Source organism: Rhamphochromis longiceps, linkage group LG12, assembly GCF_057381845.1.
Source record: "Rhamphochromis longiceps isolate RC_006_pf linkage group LG12, R_longiceps_female_GT1.1, whole genome shotgun sequence".
NCBI classification, from domain to species: domain Eukaryota; kingdom Metazoa; phylum Chordata; class Actinopteri; order Cichliformes; family Cichlidae; genus Rhamphochromis; species Rhamphochromis longiceps.
The window spans coordinates 6,048,432-6,071,321 of NC_140568.1; the positions used below are offsets into that span (position 1 = coordinate 6,048,432).

A 22,890-nucleotide genomic window follows, 5' to 3' on the forward strand; every position below is an offset into this window, starting at 1 on the left:
AATGCAGAGAGGTCTGTTAATACATAGTGAGTGAGAAAGGTGACTGGAAAGGAAAAACTCAATGCATCATGGGAATCCCCCGGCAGCCTACGTCTATTGCAGCATAACTAAGGGAGGATTCAGGATCACCTGGTCCAGCCCTAACTATATGCTTTAGCAAAAAGGAAAGTTTTAAGCCTAATCTTGAAAGTAGAGATAGTGTCTGTCTCCCGAATCCAAACTGGAAGCTGGTTCCACAGAAGAGGGGCCTGAAAACTGAAGGCTCTGCCTCCCATTCTACTTTTAAATACTCTAGGAACAACAAGTAGGCCTGCAGAGCGAGAGCGAAGTGCTCTAATAGGGTGATATGGTACTACAAGGTCATTAAGATAAGATGGGGCCTGATTATTTAAGACCTTGTATGTGAGGAGCAGGATTTTGAATTCAATTCTGGATTTAACAGGAAGCCAATGAAGGGAAGCCAAAACAGGAGAAATATGCTCTCTCTTTCTAGTCCCTGTCAGTACTCTTGCTGCAGCATTTTGGATTAGCTGAAGGCTTTTCAGTGAGTTTTTTGGACATCCTGATAATAATGAATTACAGTAGTCCAGCCTGGAAGTAATAAATGCATGAACTAGTTTTTCAGCGTCACTCTGAGACAGGATATTTCTCATTTTAGAGATGTTGCGCAAATGGAAGAAAGCAGTCTTACATATTTGTTTAATATGTGCTTTGAAGGACATGTCCTGGTCAAAAATGACTCCAAGGTTCCTCACAGCATTACTGGAGGCCAAGGTAATGCCATCCAGGGTAAGAATCTGGTTAGATACCATATTTCTAAGATTTTCAGGGCCGAGTACAATAACCTCAGTTTTATCTGAATTAAGAAGCAGAAAGTTAGCGGCCATCCAGGTCTTTATGTCTTTAAGACATTCCTGCAGTTTAACTAATTGGTGTGTGTTATCTGGCTTCATGGACAGATAGAGCTGGGTGTCATCGGCATAGCAGTGAAAATGTATGCTATGTCTTCTAATGATGCTGCCTAAGGGAAGCATGTATAATGTAAACAGAATTGGTCCTAGCACTGAACCCTGTGGAACTCCATCATTAACCTCAGTGTGTGAAGAGGACTCTCCATTTACATGCACAAATTGGAGTCTATTAGATAGATATGATACAAACCACTGCAGTGCAGTACCTGTAATACCTACAGCATGTTCTAATCGCTCTAATAGGATATTATGGTCAACAGTATCGAATGCTGCACTCAGGTCTAGCAGGACAAGCACACAGATGAGTCCACTGTCAGAGGCCATAAGAAGATCATTTGTAACCTTCACTAAAGCTGTTTCTGTGCTGTGATGAGCTCTGAAACCTGACTGAAACTCTTCAAATAAACCATTCCTCTGCAGATGATCTGTTAGCTGTTTGACAACTACTCTTTCAAGGATTTTTGATATGACAGGAAGGTTGGAGATTGGCCTATAATTAGCTAAGACTGCTGGGTCTAGAGATGGCTTTTTGAGTAAAGGTTTAACTACAGCCAGCTTGAAGGCCTGTGGTACATAGCCGATCATTAGAGATAGGTTGATCATATTTAAGATCGAAGAATTAATTAATGGCAGGACTTCTTTGAGCAGTTTTGTAGGAATGGGGTCTAAAAGACACGTTGATGGTTTGGAGGAAGTAATTATTGAAGTTAACTCAGAAAGATCAATTAGAGAAAAAGAGTCTAACTTAACATCAATGGTACTAAGAGTAGCTGTAGATAATATTACATCTGTGGGATGATTACTGGTAATTTTTTCTCTAATGATAAAAATTTTATTTGTGAAGAAGTTCATGAAGTCATTACTAGTTAACGTTAAAGGGATGGTTGGCTCAAAAGAGCTCTGACTTTTTGTCAGCCTGGCTACAGTGCTGAAGAGAAACCTGGGGTTGTTCTTATTTTCTTCAATCAGTGATGAATAGTAAGATGTTCTGGCTTTGCGGAGGGCTTTCTTATAAAGCAGCAAACTATTTCTCCAGGCTAAATGATGATCCTCTAAATTTGTGACACGCCATTTCCTCTCCAGATTACGAGTCATCTGCTTTAGGCTACGTGTTTGAGAATTATACCACGGAGTCAAATACTTCTGATTAGAGACCTTAGTTTTCACAGGAGCTACAGTATCCAGAGTCGTACGTAGTGAGGAGGTGAAATTATTAACAAGATAATCGACCTCTGTTGGGGTAGCGTTCAGATAGCTGCTCTGCTCTGTGTTGGTACAGGGCATTGAAGATGATAACAGTGGGTGGATTATATTCTTAAACTTAGTTACAGCGCTTTCAGAAAGACATCTACTTTGATAAAGTCTACTCTCCACCGCTGTGTAATCAATTATTGTAAATGTAAATGTTATCAGGAAATGATCAGACAGGAGAGGGTTTTCAGGAAACACTGTTAAATGTTCAGTTTCTATGCCATATGTTAAAACAAGATCTAGAGTGTGATTAAAGTGGTGGGTGGGTTCTTTTACATTTTGAGAGAAGCCAATTGAGTCTAATAACAGATTAAATGCCATGTTGAGGCTGTCATTTTTAGCATCTACATGGATGTTAAAATCACCCACAATAATTATTTTATCTGAGCTCAGAACTAAATTAGATATAAAGTCTGAGAAATCAGACAGAAACTCTGCGTAAGGCCCAGGTGGACGATAGATGATAACAAGTAAGACTGGTTTCTGAGTTTCACAGCTGGGGTGGACAAGGTTAAGCATCAGGCTTTCAAATGAATTAAAAGTCTGTCTTGGTCTTTCATTAATTAATAGGCTGGTGTGAAAAATTGCTGCCACACCGCCCCCTCGGCCTGTGCTTCGAGATTTCTGGTAGTTAGAATGACTCGGGGGTGTTGATTCATTTAAACTAACATAATCATCCTGCTGCAACCAGGTTTCTGTAAGGCAGAGTAAATCAATTTGTTGATCAATTATTAAGTCATGTACTAACAGAGACTTGGAGGAGAGAGACCTAATATTTAATAATCCACATTTCACTGTTTTACTCTTTGGTTCAGATGTGGATACTGTATTGTTCTTTCTTTGTAATTGTTTATGTTTAAGTCGTTTGTTGCTGGTTTTTAGTTTGTTTTTTGTCTTTTTGGAAGCTGACACAGTCTCTATGGAGATGGGTTTTTGGGGGGGTAGCAGGAGGAGAGAAGCTGCAGAGAGGCGTGTAAGACTGCAACTCTGCTTCCTGGTCCCAACTCTGGATAGTCATATTTTGGGGGGTTTAATAAATTTGTCCATATTTCTAGAAATGAGAGCTGCTCCATCCAAAGTGGGATGGATGCCGTCTCTCCTAACAAGACCAGGTTTCCTCCAGAAGGTTTGCCAATTATCTATGAAGCCCACATCGTTTCTGGGACACCACTCAGACAGCCAGCAATTTAAGGAGAACATGCGGCTAAACATGTCACTCCTGGTCTGATTGGGGAGGGGACCAGAGAAAACTACAGAGTCCGACATTGTTTTAGCAAAGTTGCACACCGATTCAATATTGATTTTAGTGACCTCCGATTGGCGTAACCGGGTGTCATTACTGCCGACGTGAATTATGATTTGCTTGTGATTATGCTTCATCTTATCTTCTTTGGTTTGGAAACTGTAAGAAACTCCATTCCGGGTTTCTCTGAGGCGTGGGCTTTCATCATCAGAGTTCATCCTCCTATAACAATTAAAATATTCTCAAGCATGATCAACGGTTAATTACGGCACCGGCCGGAGTACCGGGAGCAGTTTGGAAGAACAAAAAGACGCGGAGCAGGTCGCAGAGAATGGGGGTGAGGGAAGACTCCAAACCTCCCTCCACCCGCTCATTGTAGTGTTGATGCATGTGTGTTCTAAGGTGCATTTAAAACCCAGGAGGGCATGGAGCTACCTGCCAGAGAGCAGCAGGTAAGCGCATGGTCCCTCCTGCTAGCCCTCAATGTCTACCGGTATGTGTATTTAACCTTGAGAGCACTTTGTTACTAGCGGCCTGTCACAAAAACACATTTTGTATAGTGTTTTTTTATTATCTTGTTAATAAAATGTATACAAATGTGTGTGATTAATCACAATGTGTTAGTGTTGTTACACCCCGGCCTAGGCAACCGGGGTGCAACGTAGAAAAATAAAGATAAAGAAAGTAAAACCATGAAGGCTCTCCACCAAAATCCCAAAACAAAAATATCCCATAACGAAAGTATTTACAACAGACTATTTATTTATAACAAAACACCAAACTATTTACAACGGGGGAGATCGCGACCATGACACACTGAAACACAGGGTTTAAATACATAGAGGGAGCAATCAGGGAATAGACAACAGGAGGGAAACACAGCTGGGGCAAATCAGAACTGACGAGACAAGGAAGCGTAAACTGAAAACACTGAGATAAGACAGACTTTCAAAGTAAAGCAGGAAACACATTACAGTCACGCAAAAACAAAACACTGACAACACCGAAACGTAACAGTTCCCCCCACCCAAAAATCAAACATGTAACCCCAAGTGAAATGTTTGATCAAAACAAACGAAGGCTGAAACGAAGGCAGACGAAGCTGATGGAGGCTGGAGCGGTCCCACTGACCCTCCAGCAGACGACGAAGGCTGGAGCGGTCCCACGGACCCTCCAGCGAAGGCGGATGAAGGCTGGAGCGGTCCCACGGACCCTCCAGCGACGACAAAGGCTGGGGCGGTCCCACGGACCCTCCCCCCCAGCGAAGGCGGATGAAGGCAGACGAAGCTGATGGAGGCTGGAGCGGTCCCACGGACCCTCCAGCAGACGACGAAGGCTGGAGCGGTCACTTGGACGCTCCAGCGAAGGCGGATGAGCAGCTCACCAGCTGCACACACGGACACGCAGCCCACCAGCTGCACACACGGACACGCAGCCCACCAGCTGCACACACGGACACGCAGCCCACCAGCTGCAGAAGGCTGGAGCGGTCCCTCGGATCCTCCAGCGAAGGCGGACGAAGGCTGAAGCGGTCCCTCCAACGGACCCTCCAGCGAAGACGGACGAAGGCTGATGAAGGCTGGAGCGGTCCCACTGACCCTCCAGCAGACGACGAAGGCTGGAGCGGTCCCTCGGACCCTCCAGCGGAGACGGACGGCTAAAGCGAAGGCAGATGAAACTGATGAAGGCTGGAGCGGTCCCACTGACCCTCCAGCAGACGACGAAGGCTGGAGCGGTCCCTCGGACCCTCCAGCGAAGGCGGATGAAGGCTGGAGTGGTCCCACGGACCCTCCAGCAGACGACAAAGGCTGGGGCGGTCCCCCGGACCCCCCAGCGAAGGCAATCCCGGACGAGCCCCCATATGTTACACCCCGGCCTAGGCAACCGGGGTGCAACGTAGAAAAATAAAGATAAAGAAAGTAAAACCACGAAGGCTCTCCACCAAAATCCCAAAACAAAAATATCCCATAACGAAAGTATTTACAACAGACTATTTATTTATAACAAAACACCAAACTATTTACAACGGGGGAGATCGCGACCATGACACACTGAAACACAGGGTTTAAATACATAGAGGGAGCAATCAGGGAATAGACAACAGGAGGGAAACACAGCTGGGGCAAATCAGAACTGACGAGACAAGGAAGCGTAAACTGAAAACACTGAGATAAGACAGACTTTCAAAGTAAAGCAGGAAACACATTACAGTCACGCAAAAACAAAACACTGACAACACCGAAACGTAACAGTGTGTAATCACCCTGAGACATGCATGCCTGTCTGTAAGAGTCAGATCTAAAGCCACTTGTGATTTGGAGATGCAGCCTGCAGATTCTGTCCAGATTATCCCAGCTCTCTTCACTATATATCCAGGCTTCACTTATCAAATCTGTAAAATTCAAGGCTGGTCCTTAAAAGTTCCCAACAATGCAAAAACTGCATAGCCACACAAGTCCCAGCGTTTCCCACCGCAGCAGCTGTGAAACGAAAGAGGAGAAAGGATGAATGAGTGTTTGCTTATCGGCTCTCCGCTCTCCCCCAAGCTGGCGTTGTTCTTGGTAGCCATGACAACGGAGATAGTCCCAGCTTTGTAAATACAGGCCCCAACACCCCAAAAAAGAAAAGAAAAGGATTGGGATTCCCTGCGCAGACCAGGAATCCCCCTAGCAGACTGAAGACACAGATAGGACCTGAACTCAGTGAGTGTGTTCGAGCCGAGGCTCGAACCAGGGCCTGTCTGTGCTTCAAGTTGCCAGGGGCCGGCAAGTGTTCTGCGCCACCTGCCCGCCGTGGAAGCCGTGCAAATTTGCTATATTTGACTTCTCTGAATATAAATTATTTTTGAAAAGGAAAACTAATAATTTTAATGTGAGGCAAAACATGTATGGTGCTCGATAAAGATGACACGCCGACTCACTTCTTCTTCTTTCTTTTTTTTGCAAAGTTTGTTTTCATATTAAACCAGTGTCAGTGACGTCATTCTATGCGACTACCACAGTAAAGGAAAAGCCTGGATCTGTACATCTTTTTCTTTTATTTTTGTTGTCTAAAACACAAAAATCGCGAAACAGTCAGCTCACAAAGTTGCAGGTTGGTGGCAATTTGGCAGAACAGCCAATGACTTAAAACATTTAAGTGCATATATCTTGCCACAAGACATGTGCGCTAAGCTAGCCAAATTAGTTTCTGTTAGCGAATCAAGTTCAAGCTCCTCACATATCATCATCCAGGGTACAGTCATATGCTCATGAGGAGATCCCACGCAGGTAACACTACGGCAGTGCAACAAGTTAAATATGCACACATTTTAAGCTATTTCCTAATATCTAACCATTATGATCAATGTTTGCCTGCAACCGACACAACCAACACAAATGTCATTGAAAAAAACAAAACCCTGTGATCACATGTTTCTGTTTTTCTAGAACAGAAGAAGCACAATTTAAAAAGCCAGTAGTAATAAACCTTTGTTGTTACTGCATGATTCGAATGAAGTACCTGAAGTCTGGCTGGAATAAGAAGTGGTAATCTGTGTACTGTGCTAGTGATCTGCATAATTCACCTCATCTGTTTGGATGGCAGAAGTCGGCTAACTACACAGCTAATTTCATCAGGCTGCTAATGAAACATCTAAAATGATAGATGGTTAACTACACAACGGAAGTAACAGCATTACAATCACTTGATTTAATTACATTTTCCCCCCAAACTTTTGATCCAAATTAGCAAAGTACTGCAGCCATCTGAACCTTCTAGGTGTTACATGTTACAGTGTTCCACTCTGGCCAGCTTTGAAAATGGAAAACTCTTTGCGTGGTTTACTCGGTTCTGTAAATAAGGCTCCTTTCATTTGTGAGACTGTATTCCACAGCCAGTTGTCTTCTCTCCCCTTTGGTCCGCCCTTACAAGGTGAAGGTGCTGCCCACCCATGATACCAGCAAGGTGCGTGCAAGTGGATCCGGCCTTAACACCACTGGAGCGCCCACCTCTCTGCCAGTGAAGGTCACCATTGATGCCAAAGATGCAGGTGAGGGACTGCTGGCAGTGCAGATCACTGTGAGTGCATGAACGTGGACCACACAATAATGTATTCAAAGCATTGATATTTAGGTAACAGTTTTTGTTTTCTCCTGAAGGACCCAGAGGGGAAGCCCAAGAAGCAGATATCTGTGACAGCCATGATGGGACCTACCTGGTGTTTTATGTGCCAGACATGACTGACAGATACACCACTCTCATTAAGTACGGAGGAGACAAGATCCCTTATTCACCCTACTGAATCAGGGCTCTGCCCACCGGAGATGCCAGCAAGTGCACTGTCACTGAATGTTGTCCAGTGGCCAGGTAGGACTCACTTCCTTGGTTGCTTATACACTTTTAGTTTTCTTTGAAAACGGCCCTTTAAGTCACTTGATCCATGACTTGAGCGAGCACTCTCCATTTGTTCATTTGATAGTTATTGTAGAAAAGATAAGAAATGATGCTTTAGTCTTTTTGTAAATTATAGTCAAACATACAATAAACTGAGGTATTCCCTTTGGTTAACAGAGCAATCCGATAATAAAAGTGGACAAAGCACATCGAGTTGCCACAAATATCTTTGTATATTACGCAGTGGGGCAAAAAATGAGGTGACCAAATACTTCTTTTCCACCATAATTTGCAAATCAGTTCTTTAAAACTCGGACAAGTTAGAGGTATACCTATGATGAAAATGACAGGCCTCTCTCATATTTTTAAGTGGGAGAACTTGCACAATTGGTGGCTGACTAAATACTTTTTTGCCCCACTGTATTTGATCCTGTCTCCCTCAATACTATTTAATATCTAAATGCTTGATTCATCATATTATAACAAATGTGCTGTTGTAGCTACTGACAGTGAGTTTGATTCCATTTTTTCCATCCACCAAAGAGAAATAATATCTCTTAGTGGCAGGTGGATCACACGTTGATTCTAACACTTTGCATATGACTGGGTAGGATGAGCATTTTATAAGCGCTTGTGTGACATTTTGGAGACGTTAGCTCTTTATACAGTAAAGTTAGAGTGGGATACAAAAAATATCAGGCTGATCCTGCCACGATTTGTTCCCCCGGTTCAAATCACGGAATAACAGTATCCCACTGTGACACACGCTAGGCACAGATACACCCACACACAGGTCGTTGTCATCAGATCCCACATTTATTAAGAGTGTGCACTGAATTACAACAGAACACCGTCTGACAGCGGTCGGTTTCCCCAGCGTCTCTCTCCTCCGCTCCTCTCCACCTCACTATATAAAGGAAAGGAAAACCACCATCAGTCCAAAATCGCCATCAGCTGTTCTTACCAGCATCGCCCCGTTGAGCTCACTGCACCACTCCTCCCCTGCAGCCGCGCCCCGGACCACACCTCCGCCACACCCACAGTTTATGTTTTTAATCCCATTTTGCACAGAGAAGCATTTTTTGAAAAATGTATTGATAGCAATGCTGAATATTATTACACAGTAAAAAAAACAACTACATGTAAAATTACACCGTAGGGGTGTATGTCTAAGGAGCTCAATGAGGTAGCTTGGAGCTATATCGTTAATAATTCGGAAGGTGAGCAGCAGGATTTTGAATTGAATGCGATACTTAACGGGAAGCCAATGCAGGTCAGCAAGGACAGTGGGTGATAGAGGCATTACATCGGTCTTTCCATCACATTTGTGGCTTCTTCTCCGCTGCTTCTAAGTGGAAATTGGTACATTTGACTTCACTACAATTATCTGACATCTTTAGTTGTTATTTTACAGATGAAGATTTGTGCTCATGAAACGCATGAAGTACAATTTTGTTTCTGTAGTTGATCAATCAGTTATTTGACTTGCATGAATTCAGCAACTATTATTATATGTTAAGTCTTTAAAAGTACTTACTGTTGATATTATTTTCTGTAAATTGTTCAAAATCATAAATGTGTGAGAAGCACTCAATCAGGGGCGACTCCAGCATCAAACCTTTAGGAGGGCTCAGCTCAGTCTTAATGTCATGCTTTTAGTGTTGCCTTCAAAAGAAATGTAATTTTTGGATGACCTACAGCAGTGTCTAAGAATAACAGATTTTAATATAATACATCAGCTTTACGGTGGTCACTTTAGTTTAAAACCCGATGCAATGGCACAGTCATGTTGACAGTAAATTTCAAAAACAGTTTAAGAAAAAGCAGATCAGAGGAGAAACCTGCACGGCATTGTTTCAGTCGCTTAACCACATAGAGGCAGGTCCACCAAATCATCAAGTATTTAAAGTACCATTATACAATACAGACAGTTCAAAATCCCCCTGCGACTCCACGTACCTGCACAAGAAGCAAACTGGTAATAGAGCTGATTTTAAATGACAGCTTTTGAATTCATGCAAACCCAAACACTTTGTTGTGCAGACTCAGCACAGAGACTCGTGTACACCAATTCAGAGAGTGGAGAACAGATTTGTAGTCTGTCACATCAGTATAGTGGCATTCATCCTGTTCAAGTTTACAGTGATGTGAATGTTGCTAAATGCTATTATTCACATTAATAGCAGAGTGCTACTGAAAAGCACACAACGCATCCATTTAATGCATGTAGATGTTGTGAAAAATCCACCTGATCTCTGTTAGTTCCAGTCTCTCTGTCCGCGCTTCCTCTTTGTACTGACAATCACACACAAACATTTTATATTCAACTAAAAAAATAACAAAAAAAATATGTATATATTCTTGTAATAATTATTTTAAGAGCAGTTTCGGATCATCGTTTGATAAGAGCATAGCACCCTGCTTAGTTATGAGCGATCACCATAGATGAATGTGGGCAAAGCAGAAGTGACATATATGTAGCCAGGTGGAAGGTCTTTATTATCGGACATGTCCCTGACTTTGACTTCATGTCCACTCTTACCTGTTTCTTATGTGTGCTGTGTTCCTCCATCTTTCTCCCTTTTTCTCCCCAGCCATGAAGTCTTTTGAATTTTCACTCAATAACAGCACCTTTTAAAGTTATTTGTTTTTATTTATTTAAACATATAGTAAAATTAATATAAAGTGGTACATGTTATGCACTACCTAAAGTGTGAAGTCACAGAATGATACTATTTAGTGCAGTTTTTAATCATTACCAGTCTTCATCTTAGAGCTTGTGCTCTTATTGTGCCATGATGTCTCCTTTTAAACTGTGTGGATATTCACCTCTTCTTCATCCTTCCTGTTCCTTTCACCAAACTGCTCACTCTTGTTCTCCTCTGATCTCACTTCCTGTTCTGGTTATAAGAAGAATGCAGTCAGCATGTGTCAAAGACACTCCCTTAGATTAGATATTTAACATTTTATTTATCAACTATTTTATGCACTAAATCAATCAATTATTAAACAAATATCATATTGTAGAAAAGCAAATAATAATGCACTAAGCAGTTTCATGCCACAAGAGCTAAATGGTCACTTCACTGTATTTATTTCCCACAAACTACTATACCTAGGATCTTCAAGTTTCCACTATAATTCATTAATCTGCAGCGACTGTAGAACATAAAGTATATTGACCTCTATTGCTTTCTTTATGACTTGGCCTGAATACACACACATACACATCTTTGAATAGCACAACAAATGAGGTAATTTTCCATGTGTTTTAATAGGTTTTAGTGATTTATGGGTTTTATGTATGTGTGTGTATTTTGGTCTTCAGTGTAAATTTATACAAACTGTAATTTTTTCAGATGAAAGATCCATTATTTAATGTTGCTTTATGTTGACTCTATGGAGAATAAAGCCTTGCATGAGTGTTGCTATTTTTAATTGTGGAGTGGAAGACCTACTGTACTTGTTGTTTAGTCTGTGATCTGAATGCCAAATTTAACCAAATTGAAAGCAAAGGTTACAGCTGGGATATTCCACACATTTGAAAGACTCATTGTGTAACTCAGATGTTTATGAGCTTTGATCACTCCAGCATAATAATTATCATGTAACTGCAAGAAGACTTAATGAAACTGAAACAATGCACCCTAACACAGGCATTTGAACTGTACGCTAAGGAGTGCATGAAGTGTACCTCTACAGCTGAAAAGAGTTTGACTCTATAATTTCTGGATCTACTGATTTGTTTCTGATGTATCTCTTCTTTTATTTAGCCTGTATTTGTATAGTGCTTTACTAGTCCCTAAGGTCCCCAAAGCGCTTTACACAACCAGTCATCCACCCATTCACACACTGGTGATGGCAAGCTACATTGTAGCCACAGCCACCCTGGGGCGCACTGACAGAGGCGAGGCTGCCCGACACTGGCGCCACCAGTAGGCAACGGGGGAAGTATCTTGCCCAAGGAAACAACGACCGCGGCCGTACAAGCCGGGGCTCGAACCGGCAACCTTCCGGTTACAAGGCGAACTCCCAACTCTTGAGCCACAATCGCCCCATTATGAACAGAAAGATGATGAAATCCTCTTTATTTGAGAAAATGTCCTTAAACTATTTTTCCTCCTTCTTACTGAGTTTCCAAGCTACCTCTTTGTTAAGTGAATAAACTATTTGAACAAGAAAGATATCATGGCATTTATGATGATTGTGTGTGTGTGTGTGTGTGTGTGTGCGTGCGTGCGTGCGTGCGCACGCGCAGAGGGGAGGTCAAGACAGGAGCTCGCTGAGTTGACCTGGTACATCAAGTTTGGATTTCCCCAGTTATTGGTAAACAAAAAAGATTTAAACTTAAAAGATTTTGAGTTCATGCACACTAGAAAAAAAAATTCTCTTCATCACAATCATTTGTTTAAAAATATGGCTATTTTACTGATCTATGGTTATTATTAAAGAGGAAGGAAAGAAGAAGAGGAAGCCTGAGCCCAGGTTCTGTCCATTTTCATAACAAGTGACAGCACAGACATCTGAGCTTTTTCGTCATAAAGATTGTGATGTGAAGCATCAGCAGGTAAAGTGTCGTTAAAGTGTCACTTCAATAATGCTGCTGGGAGAAAGAAGTGTTGACACATACTAGTTTTGAATAAAAGGTTTAAAACACAAACAGTCGAATCCTAGGTGTTGCTTTTAAGCTTAAAGAATATAATAAGTTCTAAGACAATTCAGTTTACTTCTTACTGTCCATGTTGTGTTGTGGTATTTACTTTATCATGAATGTACGCTACTTTGTTCTAGCGACTGTAAAAAAAATAATTGTATTCATGAAATAAACTAGACTTTCACAGTCTGCATCTTCCACAGTTTTTATGCTTTTTTTCCACTCCAAGTTTGACACAAACCCACAGACAACCAGAGTTAACTAACTATGTGAAGCAATCACAGACACTGTAATGGCTGATTTTTCTAATAAACACAATCAGGTTAACATTAAGGTTTAACATTGAAGGAGATTTGTTCCATAGTCACAGTTATACTTGTATTTCCTTTACTTACATCCAACACTACTATGTTCTGTTTCAGTCCAGGTGCTGGCAGTTTATCCTTTGTTGTTTGGACAAATAAGCTTAAAGCTAAACCTTCATGTTTTTGATGGGAAAGTTTGTTAAACCATTGCTCAACTTATGTCTGCATGAGAGCAGATAATTATGATGTACTTGTAAAAAGACTTGATAAGCAGGTCACAGCTGAATCAAGGGGTAATAAAAATAAGACCACGCGGTCTCAGCACGACTACACATGCAGTGGGTTATCGCACACATTTGAAAGACTCATTGTGTAACTCAGGATGTGACCCCTTATAAAGGAGACAGAGAAGTTCTGTTGTTCAGTCAAGTAAAACCTGGTGAAAGCGCAATTCTAAGACTCTGGTCGTTGCTTAAGTGTATAGATAAAAAATCTTTTCTTCATACATTCTTTTCTTACTATATTAGTATAATCGCCAAATCGATCATTTAATATTTATCTCCTGAAACGATCTACATTAACTTTTTATCCCTAGAAATGTGTTTCCAGAGTCCCAGGTTTAGTGACTTCCTGTCCACCATCACATTAGCCGAGTAGTTGTCAAATTTGAGGGGAGCAGAGAAGATCAGACACCAGTCAGCAGGTCAGAGGCCATCTCTCATTTCACAAATCAATCACTTGATTTATAAATGGAACAAACACCCCATCAGACCAGGTAATGACCCATTATGAGACAACAGCCGTCTGAGAGGAGATGTTCTGTATCACAAAACATGGGAAACAAACAAACTCTAGGCATTCTGAAATATATAAAGCTCAACAAAAAAAGACAACCATATCAGATCCTGATGTAATTCATGTTGTTGTTGTCTTTATTAGTCATTTAAAAAGAGGTCCAGAAAAAGTGTCCAGGAAGAGATTCTACTATTTATGCAGCACTGCCCCCGTGTGGCCACAAAGACACACAACAGCTTCATTTCTCAGCCTGTTGCCTTCTTTTTCCTTCATGATGTAAACAGTGAATGAACCGAAAGAAGTCAACCCATAAACTGTTAAACTGATACAACAGTCATGATGATTATGTAACAAGTTGTAGTTGACTTTCTGGTGGTCGTTTTGGTATACAATTTAAAAGCCATTTTCTTTTATAAATACACCATACACTTTGTTCTTGACCATTTCTTTTCCTCATATCCTTAACGGACAGTGGAGGAACACTACATCTAGCTTCTGTTTAACATTTATCCAGGCGCCCCCACACTGTACCTCTACAGAAACCAAGGGAGAGACAGACACACAAAGATTTCCACTTGAATCTTGATCTCAAAATAGAAAAAGTTTTATCACAAAATAATTACAAGAGCACAAATAAAAACTCGAAACCAAAGACAAATGAAATAAAAGGGCAAGGCCCTGCGACTGAACACAGCACATCTTGCACACCTTTAAAATTCACAAATTTCAGTTTTCTTTGTCAGTCTGTGGTATTAAAAAAATCTCAACATGATGACCAATGTTTGACCTTTCACCTCTAGCATAGTTTTCTCTGGATTTCAATCTGGCCACTCCTGAAATGACATTTATCAGTGTATGTACAGCATCCATTTTTGGTTTAGACAGTCTGACACAGACCGTCTCCATGGCAACCTCCGAGACTCTTCTTTTCCTAAAAAAAAAAAAAAGTCTCTATATGACCACCAACAAACCTGTTACACCATATTTTTTCACCAGCTCACCTTTGCTGAAGGTTCTCATACAAATCTAAACATCTTTTGAGAAAGTCCACATCACTCTGATCTGTAATGAAAACAGAAAAACAATGACAACACCAGCAGAGGCCTCCGACATAAACCTGGCAACATAAATCTAGATAACTTTGCTTATTTATCTCTTAAAACATTCAACAAAGATTAAAAATTCTAACAAATATACCAATATAAATATATATTCCAGAAACAGGACATTCCAGTTAGATCCTCTCCAAACTTATACTGGGCGGCTCAGCCCATCATCCACTTTCACAAAACAGAAAGCCGCCTGATACAACAGCCCCAAAAGTGACAAAAATCCACCTCCAAAAAGCAAAACTTCTCATAATGGAAAAACAAAAAAGATTGTCAATCCTATCAAACACTTTCTCTTAATCTAAAGAAATTATTCCAACATCAAACTGTACAATTTACAAATAACTACCAAGTCTCTCATGAGAAAACTCTTGTTCACATTAGAGCTGTGTGGTACACAGTACGACTGATCTCTGTGAGCGATTCATTTCACAAAGTGTTTCGGCCTGGTGGCCAGTACTTTTGAAGGAAGTTAGTAATCTGTGCATAACAGAGCCACGTCTCCATTTCTAAGCAGAGACAAATCTCTGTTTTTTAGGGAGAAGAGAGAGCCCCACATGATGGCTCGATGCCAGTAACAGTCTTTTACAGAAGTCTGCAGGCAGCCCACCCTGTGCAGGAGCCAGCTGACCAGCAGCAGCACTAATCTCCTCCAAAGAAAAGTTAGCATCCAGGACAGCTCTGTCCTCAGAGCTCAGCTGAGGAAGCCCCTGCGGCAGCTTCTCCACTCAAGCTTTATTACTTTACTCCATCCCTAACATGGTGGTGTAAAAGTCCACGGCATACTGACCTGCTCTGCATCCAGGAAAAACCACTAACGCCACATAAACTACGCTAACAACACCATACACAATTACACTAACTCATAATCAGCCTCACAACACACCACACATAAAAAAAACACAACTTTCAGCCAGACAAACCACACAGTCCACCAAACTTCCATCATTCACAAGAGAGAGGGAGAGATATAAAACGAGAGAGTTTAGTGGATGTGTGTTTGTGTGTGTGATACACACAATTTATGAATGTACTCTCCAATAAAGGTTATGTAGTTGATGAAAAGTGGGTTAGATTAAATGTTTACATTTCTTGTGCATGAAGTAAACTATAATATTTATATGTAAAATTCCACACCTACACCTGTGCGCCCTCACACTGCAGCACATTTTACTCCCCTGGTTGCAGAAACCATTCTATATTTTGTCACAGCTGCAAAAGAAGCTCCACTCAAAGAAACTCAAAGTTGATGGAGAGGAAGAGATTTCAGAACATGAGGCAGGAAGGTGGGGAGAGACTGAGGCGGTATGGCACACAGGAAACGGTCGAGGGCAGACTCAAACCCAAGCTCCTGCAGTGGGAACTCTAACGTTTAGTACATGTGTCCCCACTCAGCCAGGTGAGATATAGCAGAACCATCAATTCAGAGTCTGACAGTAAGGGTGAAGACGAGCCTGACTGTTGGTCTGCTCCAAAACAAGCCCATAAGCAAGCTTTGAAATAATATGTTACAAAAGTGTGAAACTGCGACATGAAATTTGATTTGAAAATGAAATTCATCCTGATCAGGAGCTGTTATGATCTAAATGGTGTTCTAGATCCAGTAAGCATTCATTCAACTTGTATGCAGCAAAATTAAAAATAAGTTACCACATGTTGTTTTTTAATTTGGTAAATAATTGATAAAATGTTAAAAGTACTGGTCGTACCTTAGCCACATGTTTTTTCTGTGTCCTGAACTACAAGGTTTCTGGACAGGGTATTTTGCTATTATGTCAACTGTTCTTGGGGTAACTCTTCATCCTTGTCCTCTGATTGCTGTATTTGGGATTCCTGTTCGCTCACTTACACTTGATTCCACACAAAAGGATATTATAGCCTTCACATCCCTATTAGCGAGACGTCTAATATTGTTGCATTGGAAGTCTGTTAAGTATCCTACTGTTTCCCGGTGGCTTGAAGATGTCATGTTTTTTTTAAAACTTGAAAAAATTAAATATACGTTGAGAGGTTGCACAGCCAAATTTTTTCACAAGTGGCAACCCTTTATCTCTTATTTTGCTAGTCTAGAGGTATTGCCTGTTTAAATCTACTTTTGTTACTGTTATATTCCTCTAATATGTTTGATGGTTGTGTTGATCTGTGTGGGACTGGGGGGCGTTGTGGTTTGTTTTTTTTTTGTTACTTTTATTTATATTTTTATATATATACATACATACATACATACATACATACACATATACACACACACACTTAGGAAAATGAAGAAAGGTTGACTGTATTTCGGTAACTACTTACAGAAAAAGATTGATGAGCAGAAAAAAAGAAACAAACTTTAATTGTTTCTGATTAGAAGCTGTACAATCCGGACTGACTTTAACAAATGTGCTATAGGCTCACCTGGAAAATAGTGAGCTTTAAAAGACTGATTTTGTTCCAAAGGCTTGCACAGACCTCAACCAATCCTAAGGCTAATTAGCACGGCTAGAATTTTAAAAACATTTGTTAAATGATGTCATTGCTAACATATACCTGTTTTAGAGCATGGTGAGTAGCGAGAATGCAAAGTTATTGTTACCTCTAAAAAGAAAAATGTGAAGATGTGATATTAGCATGAGCTATATAGTATCTCCAAAAGTTGATTCTGTTCATCTGGACTTTACGTTTTGTGGGAAAAACGTTTCGTCACTCATCCAATTGACTTCTTCAGTCTCAGCTGACTGCAGGTTTCCCCAATCTTATAAACAGTGCATGTATATGGTTACCTGCCCCCTTGCAAAACTTTGCTAGACCCGTCCCTGCACAGTTACCAGCTGTCAGTAAAAAAGGATCCTGATGTTATTTGTCTCTCAGAAACAGTTCATAACTTCCCTTCAACTTATTCATGTCACCTAAAAGGTAAACCTGTTTCTCCATCACCTGTTCAGCTCTGATGATTCAGTAAGGACATCTCCTGGCTTCATCTTCACGTTTCCCTCTCACCATATATCCAAACCGATATCATGACCAGCAGCTGTTACAGCTGTGGCTCCAGCCAACATCAGCTGATACTAGAAAGTAATATTAAATAAATTCTAATAGCAGCTGATCAAGTTTTAACCTGCTGCTGTTGTTTAGAGCGACCACCGCTGGTTTCCTCTTTCTGGCTCGAAATGCGTGATAAACAAACAAGAGAGAAAAGCGATCAGCTGATCATTGATCAGTTTCATCATTTAAGTAGCAACAGGAGAGAGAGGGAGAGAGAATGGGAGAAGAAGAGGCAGCTGGCCACGTAAAGACACAGAAGAACTCCAGCTTTGTGTATTTTTTTTTCATTCAAGCTGGACATTCAAGCACACTTTACTTTCTGAACCTTTTGTTCAGTTTCAGCAAGAGCTGGTTTTCTAAATTAACAGAGGCAATCCGACTTCGTTTGGCTGTGAAGAGTAGACCAGCACAGCTAAAAAGTCGTTCACACGCAGCAGAAGCAGGCAGAGCTGTGTTCAGTTTAAGAGAGAGGTTTTTGATACCTGAGAAGGAGTGCAGCAGCTCCATGGTGTCTGTGGCACAAGCAAGGTAACCATCAAGCTCAACTGCACTTTGCAGCCTTCTGGAGATTGGTCTGGAGAAGAATTCATCTTCATCAGATGACTCTCTTTGCTGATCCTCACTCTCATGCTCTGTCGTTTCAAGATGTTGTTTGATGTATGTCAAGGCTGTAATTGCAAGTAGATAACACAATTTTGTTATTTAAATTTCAGTGATTATTCCTGAACACAAATTTAAAAACGGCAAATTCTCAAAAAGGATTGTTTAGTATTCGGGACAGACCATCAATAACTTACAATGTATTAGGTGAAATACTCACTTAAGCATGTGTTCAAATGTAAAAATACACAAAAATGGGATCACATGAATCCTTACCAGCCTCTGTTACATCTGCTCTGTCAGTCCAGGAAGTCTTGAACTTGGGTAAGAGGACTGCAGCTGCAGCCAACTCTGGATCCTCCATCATCGCTCCAAAACGCTTTTGAAGGCCATTTTGCAGGACTCTGATGAGTGGCACGCATGTCTTGCTTGATGTCTCCAGCCTGCTAAGTTTGAACAGTAGTTGTTGGATTACTGGCAGGAGCCATCCCATAAAGGAAGTGGACTCAGACTGAAGAATGTTTGAAGCTTTCACCAGTGGCTTCATGGTGGTACAGTACTCCCTAAGGAATGCAACTTCTGCAGGACTCAACCTGTAAGACACAACAACAAAACCCACCATGACTATAACAGGGATCTTCTGATTTAATATTAAGAGTCTGCTCATGTTTTTAACCATCCATTAAGGAAAATTCACAAGATTTGCAACCATATTGGTAGGTGTCCAATTTTACTCACATTTTCACCTTGAACTCCTCACAAATGCTCCTGATGGCATTTTCCCCCTTCTCATCAATGATGCGTATTATCCTTTCAATGGCAAGGTAGGTTGAATTCCATTGTGTTGCATTGGGACGAATGATCTGTAGCTCACACTTGTCCTCTACCACTTCATTAGCCAAATGAGATCGGCCAGTTTTGTTCCAAATGGCCTGGCATTTTGCAAAGCATGCACGGGAGAGCCTCTCGTAGGTTTCATTCATGCTCTCTGCTAGGGCAGCATCAGATGTTGCCACAAGGTTTAGCAGGTGACATGCACATCGCTGATGAGACGGGAGTTGATACTCCAAACCAGAGTCTTCATCAAGAATTGCACTTGCCTCATGGTAGTCAATATGGTCAGTCAGGTCAATAGTTTCTGGGTCTGTTTCATCTTCAGCTTCATCTGCATCATTTTGTGCCCCAAACAGTGGATCCAACTTTGTCAAGGCCTTCCACATATCAGTTGTGGTTCTTACAACTTTGCCTCTAATCTTGTATTGGCAATGGATATCATCAAGCGCACCAGCAAGCATGTCAAATGTGTGAGACCCTCTCAATCTTTTGCATGCTGGTGCTACAGATCTTCTTTCCAGGGACTCTTCCTCCAATGGCATGTGACTCCAAGGTAACTTTTCTGATGAGCTGACCAACAATCAGTAGTGGTAGCAACAAATTTGACTTTATCCAATGCTGCAACCAAAGTCATCTTCATGTGATCAGCAGCTTCACAGATTCTGGCACGGACAGTGGGTCTGGAGAGGACTTTGGCTTGAGGTTGTAATGTGGTAACCAATTCTTTGAAAGATGGCTGTTCTACCACTGCAAATGGCTGTAGACCCTCACATATGAAATTGATGACAAGCATGTCAACAGTTGCTTGTGGAACATGTTTGTTTGCAGCTCTCAACATCAGGTCTGGTAACTTGGCTTGTGTATTTGCTGAGAGCTTGTTTGGTGTGGCTGTGGCCTTTCGCTGACGAGATGTTGATGCCACAGTGATATTGTACTGCTCAATCTTCGATGGATGTTTCCTCTGTAGAGATAAATATTATCATACGTCAGGTTCATACATTACTTCATAACATCACTGTGATTAACACTACAGGAAAACATTTTTAAAACATCATTCAACTAGACATGAGCTAATCTTTGATTGTTTAGCATAGTATAAAAGAGTGGTGAATTTGGTCAAATCTTGCAGATATATTGCTGTATTTATTTACAAATGTAAACCAATTTTGAACGATCATTGCGAAAAACATGAATTTCTGTATACATTCCAAGTTCTGTAATCTGTATACTATCTGTAAAAAGAGTACCGACCAATGTATCAGTATCTAAATTTTTAAGTCCTTTTTATCAGTATCACCCTAAAGTTTTCAGTATTAGTCAGGTTCTAAAAATACTAAGAGAGCAAAATATGTGTATATAGCAAATGTAATTTAAGGAAAGGGATCACATACACAAAAATGCTGCCCATACAGCTAACAAATAAAAACAATCCACATTATGTTCTTTAAAAAAAAATATCATATTGGGAAACATATAACCCTACTGATTAAGAGCCACGTCACTATGATAGACCTATATCAGGCCAATGATCCTGATCAACTGATCCATCAAGCGGGCTCTGGTACATGTCAGCTGAGAGCTGGAAGATTAATTTGAGATGCAGCTCAGCACTGTGTTCAAATTTTGTTTTTGTTTTTTATATAGGCCAGCTGATTGTAGGCCTGTGAGTTTTAAATGACTACAAATTTAATTTATTGTAATGACGGTGGTTATCCAAATAATAAGCTAAAACATTCCTACGAATTTAGCTCAATTATGCATGCACACACGCACATTAGCTAGCTCCGTCTTATTTTAATATCAGGCTAACCAATGGCGGTGACAATATCTCAGCCAAACTAATAACCTTAACACACATGAAAAATAAGAAGGCAATATTGTACACGTATAGTTGTAAAACCTCTTACCTCAATGTGTTTTTTTTTTTTTTAGATTAGACGCTGAAGTCTTGTAAGCTGAAATGACTGTAGAGGTCAAACAAAGTTTGCACTGCATCTGGACGCTGTCTCCTTTTCTCCCTCTGCACATGAAAAATTCCTCCAGGTATGGCCACGGGCACACGTCCTCCGTCTTTTCTACGTCGTTTTCATGGTTGACAGTTGTCCTCTGTCTCCATTTTGGCTTCTTTGTCTCCACATCTTCCGTCTATAAAGTAGTTTGTACTCCACCATGTAGCACCTCCAGACACCTGTGCCTGCTGCTGCATCAGAGTTTATTCTTTGCTTACGTCTTAAATTGGCCGGTGTTCCAGATCTACTGGCGTTTAGATCAACTGGCGTTGGTCGAACAGATGTGTGGCAGTCTTGCGTTTCAGTAGCTCCTACCGACAAACCAGCAAAAAAACGCCAAATGTGTCACCTGTGACACTTGTGAGGTTGTCTCAAACACACTCCGTCAGTCTTGATGCTGTTGAACAACAAAATGTTTAAAAATGTGGCGAGTTTACCTGGTGATATCCTCGTGCGCGACGCGATCGCGAAAACAGCAAACAAGTAACACCACGCCGTTGTTGTTCACAGGACAGCAAGAGTAAACGATCGGGAGACTCTTGTCGTCGTTATCGTTCCCCTCGCACGGTTTATTTCTCCGAATTCAGCGTTTTTGCTTCACAACTACAGCGTGCAGTTTACTTTGTGCACTAACATGGACTCGAGTCAACCAGCGCCACCTCTGGCCAAGTGCCACAGCCTACAGCCAGATCAACCTGTGACACACATCTGCACCACGTTTGAATTCGTGTCATGCACATTTGTACCTTTCAATTGTGTCTGTTTGTGCGTCATGCAAACAAACCTTTGGAAAGAATGAAATGATATCATATATTCCTTATTGGCCTACATTTGTACAAAATTCCAAATTATATACACAAAGTCATAGAAATCACCACTCCAATTGGTCATCATGATTTTAATATTCTCTTTTTCCATAACAATGAAATACGCCTTGGACAAATATGACACATCAATATTTCATTAGTGTTGTCACATCACATCCTGTAAGCATCGTCTGTCTGTGTCTTTTCCCTGAAAATGAATATTTCCAGCCAATATAGGCAATTCATCAACATGGCTGGAGTTATATACAGTCTGTATAAGTGTGGTTAATCTAATGAACATTTGTAAGGAGACGGCAGTTACTGTGAATTCACAGCAGTTACACAGTGATTAGTAATAAACAGCCAGTGAGAGTGAGTGGATATGACTGTTCCCACCACTAACACATGACCATAGGCCACTACTAGATTAACTTGTGACACATCTGCACCTGCTGCTATGATCACATTGAGTAGAGGCTGAGTGGCTGCACTTACCCCTGGTACATCCAAATCTGCCCACAAACATGTTGAAAGATGCAATGCCAGCAATGTGGATTGTCAACACTGAAAACAATCAGTAAGCAAAGACAACAGGGATCAATTTTTTCTGTTTATTTAGCACCCACAACATTTGTAGTCGCCTTCTGCACAGGGGAAGTCCACACACACCGTGTGGTACCACTTTCCACAGAAGGTGCAATCTGCAAGATTGAATGAGATTGTCAGAGTCATTGTCTGGCTGTTTATTACTAATCACCTGCTGTACATTCACAGTAACTGCCATCTCCTTATAAATGTTTATTAGATTGACCACACTTATGCAGACTGTATATCACAACCAACTCTAACATGTTTGTTTGCAGAGGGCAGACACAGACAGACTACGCTAACGACATGTGATGTTACAACACT

The 22,890-nt window shown here is 41.0% G+C and overlaps 1 protein-coding gene across 5 annotated transcripts; it reads right to left on the reverse strand.

Annotated features, from left to right (window-relative positions):
* Positions 1–8,636: 8,636 nt before the first annotated feature.
* LOC146656689 (uncharacterized) lies at positions 8,637–22,500 on the reverse strand. Of its 5 annotated transcripts, XM_085424454.1 has the most exons (7): positions 21,610–22,500; positions 21,071–21,483; positions 19,068–20,124; positions 18,606–18,922; positions 18,212–18,397; positions 14,595–14,655; positions 13,708–14,524 (listed from the first exon to the last, which is right to left on the reverse strand). In XM_085424454.1, the coding sequence occupies exons 3-7, from the start codon at positions 19,703–19,705 to the stop codon at positions 14,320–14,322; spliced, it is 1,407 nt and encodes a 468-aa protein (XP_085280580.1). In that variant the 5' UTR covers positions 19,706–20,124; positions 21,071–21,483; positions 21,610–22,500; the 3' UTR covers positions 13,708–14,319. The 5 variants fall into 5 exon arrangements, with proteins under 5 accessions (XP_085280583.1, XP_085280581.1, XP_085280582.1 ...); XM_085424457.1 differs by lacking the exons at positions 13,708–14,524; positions 14,595–14,655 and adding exons at positions 8,637–8,746; positions 10,669–10,739 and having other exon boundaries at positions 21,071–22,499; XM_085424452.1 differs by having other exon boundaries at positions 21,071–22,499.
* Between the last annotated feature and the right edge of the window lie 390 nt (positions 22,501–22,890).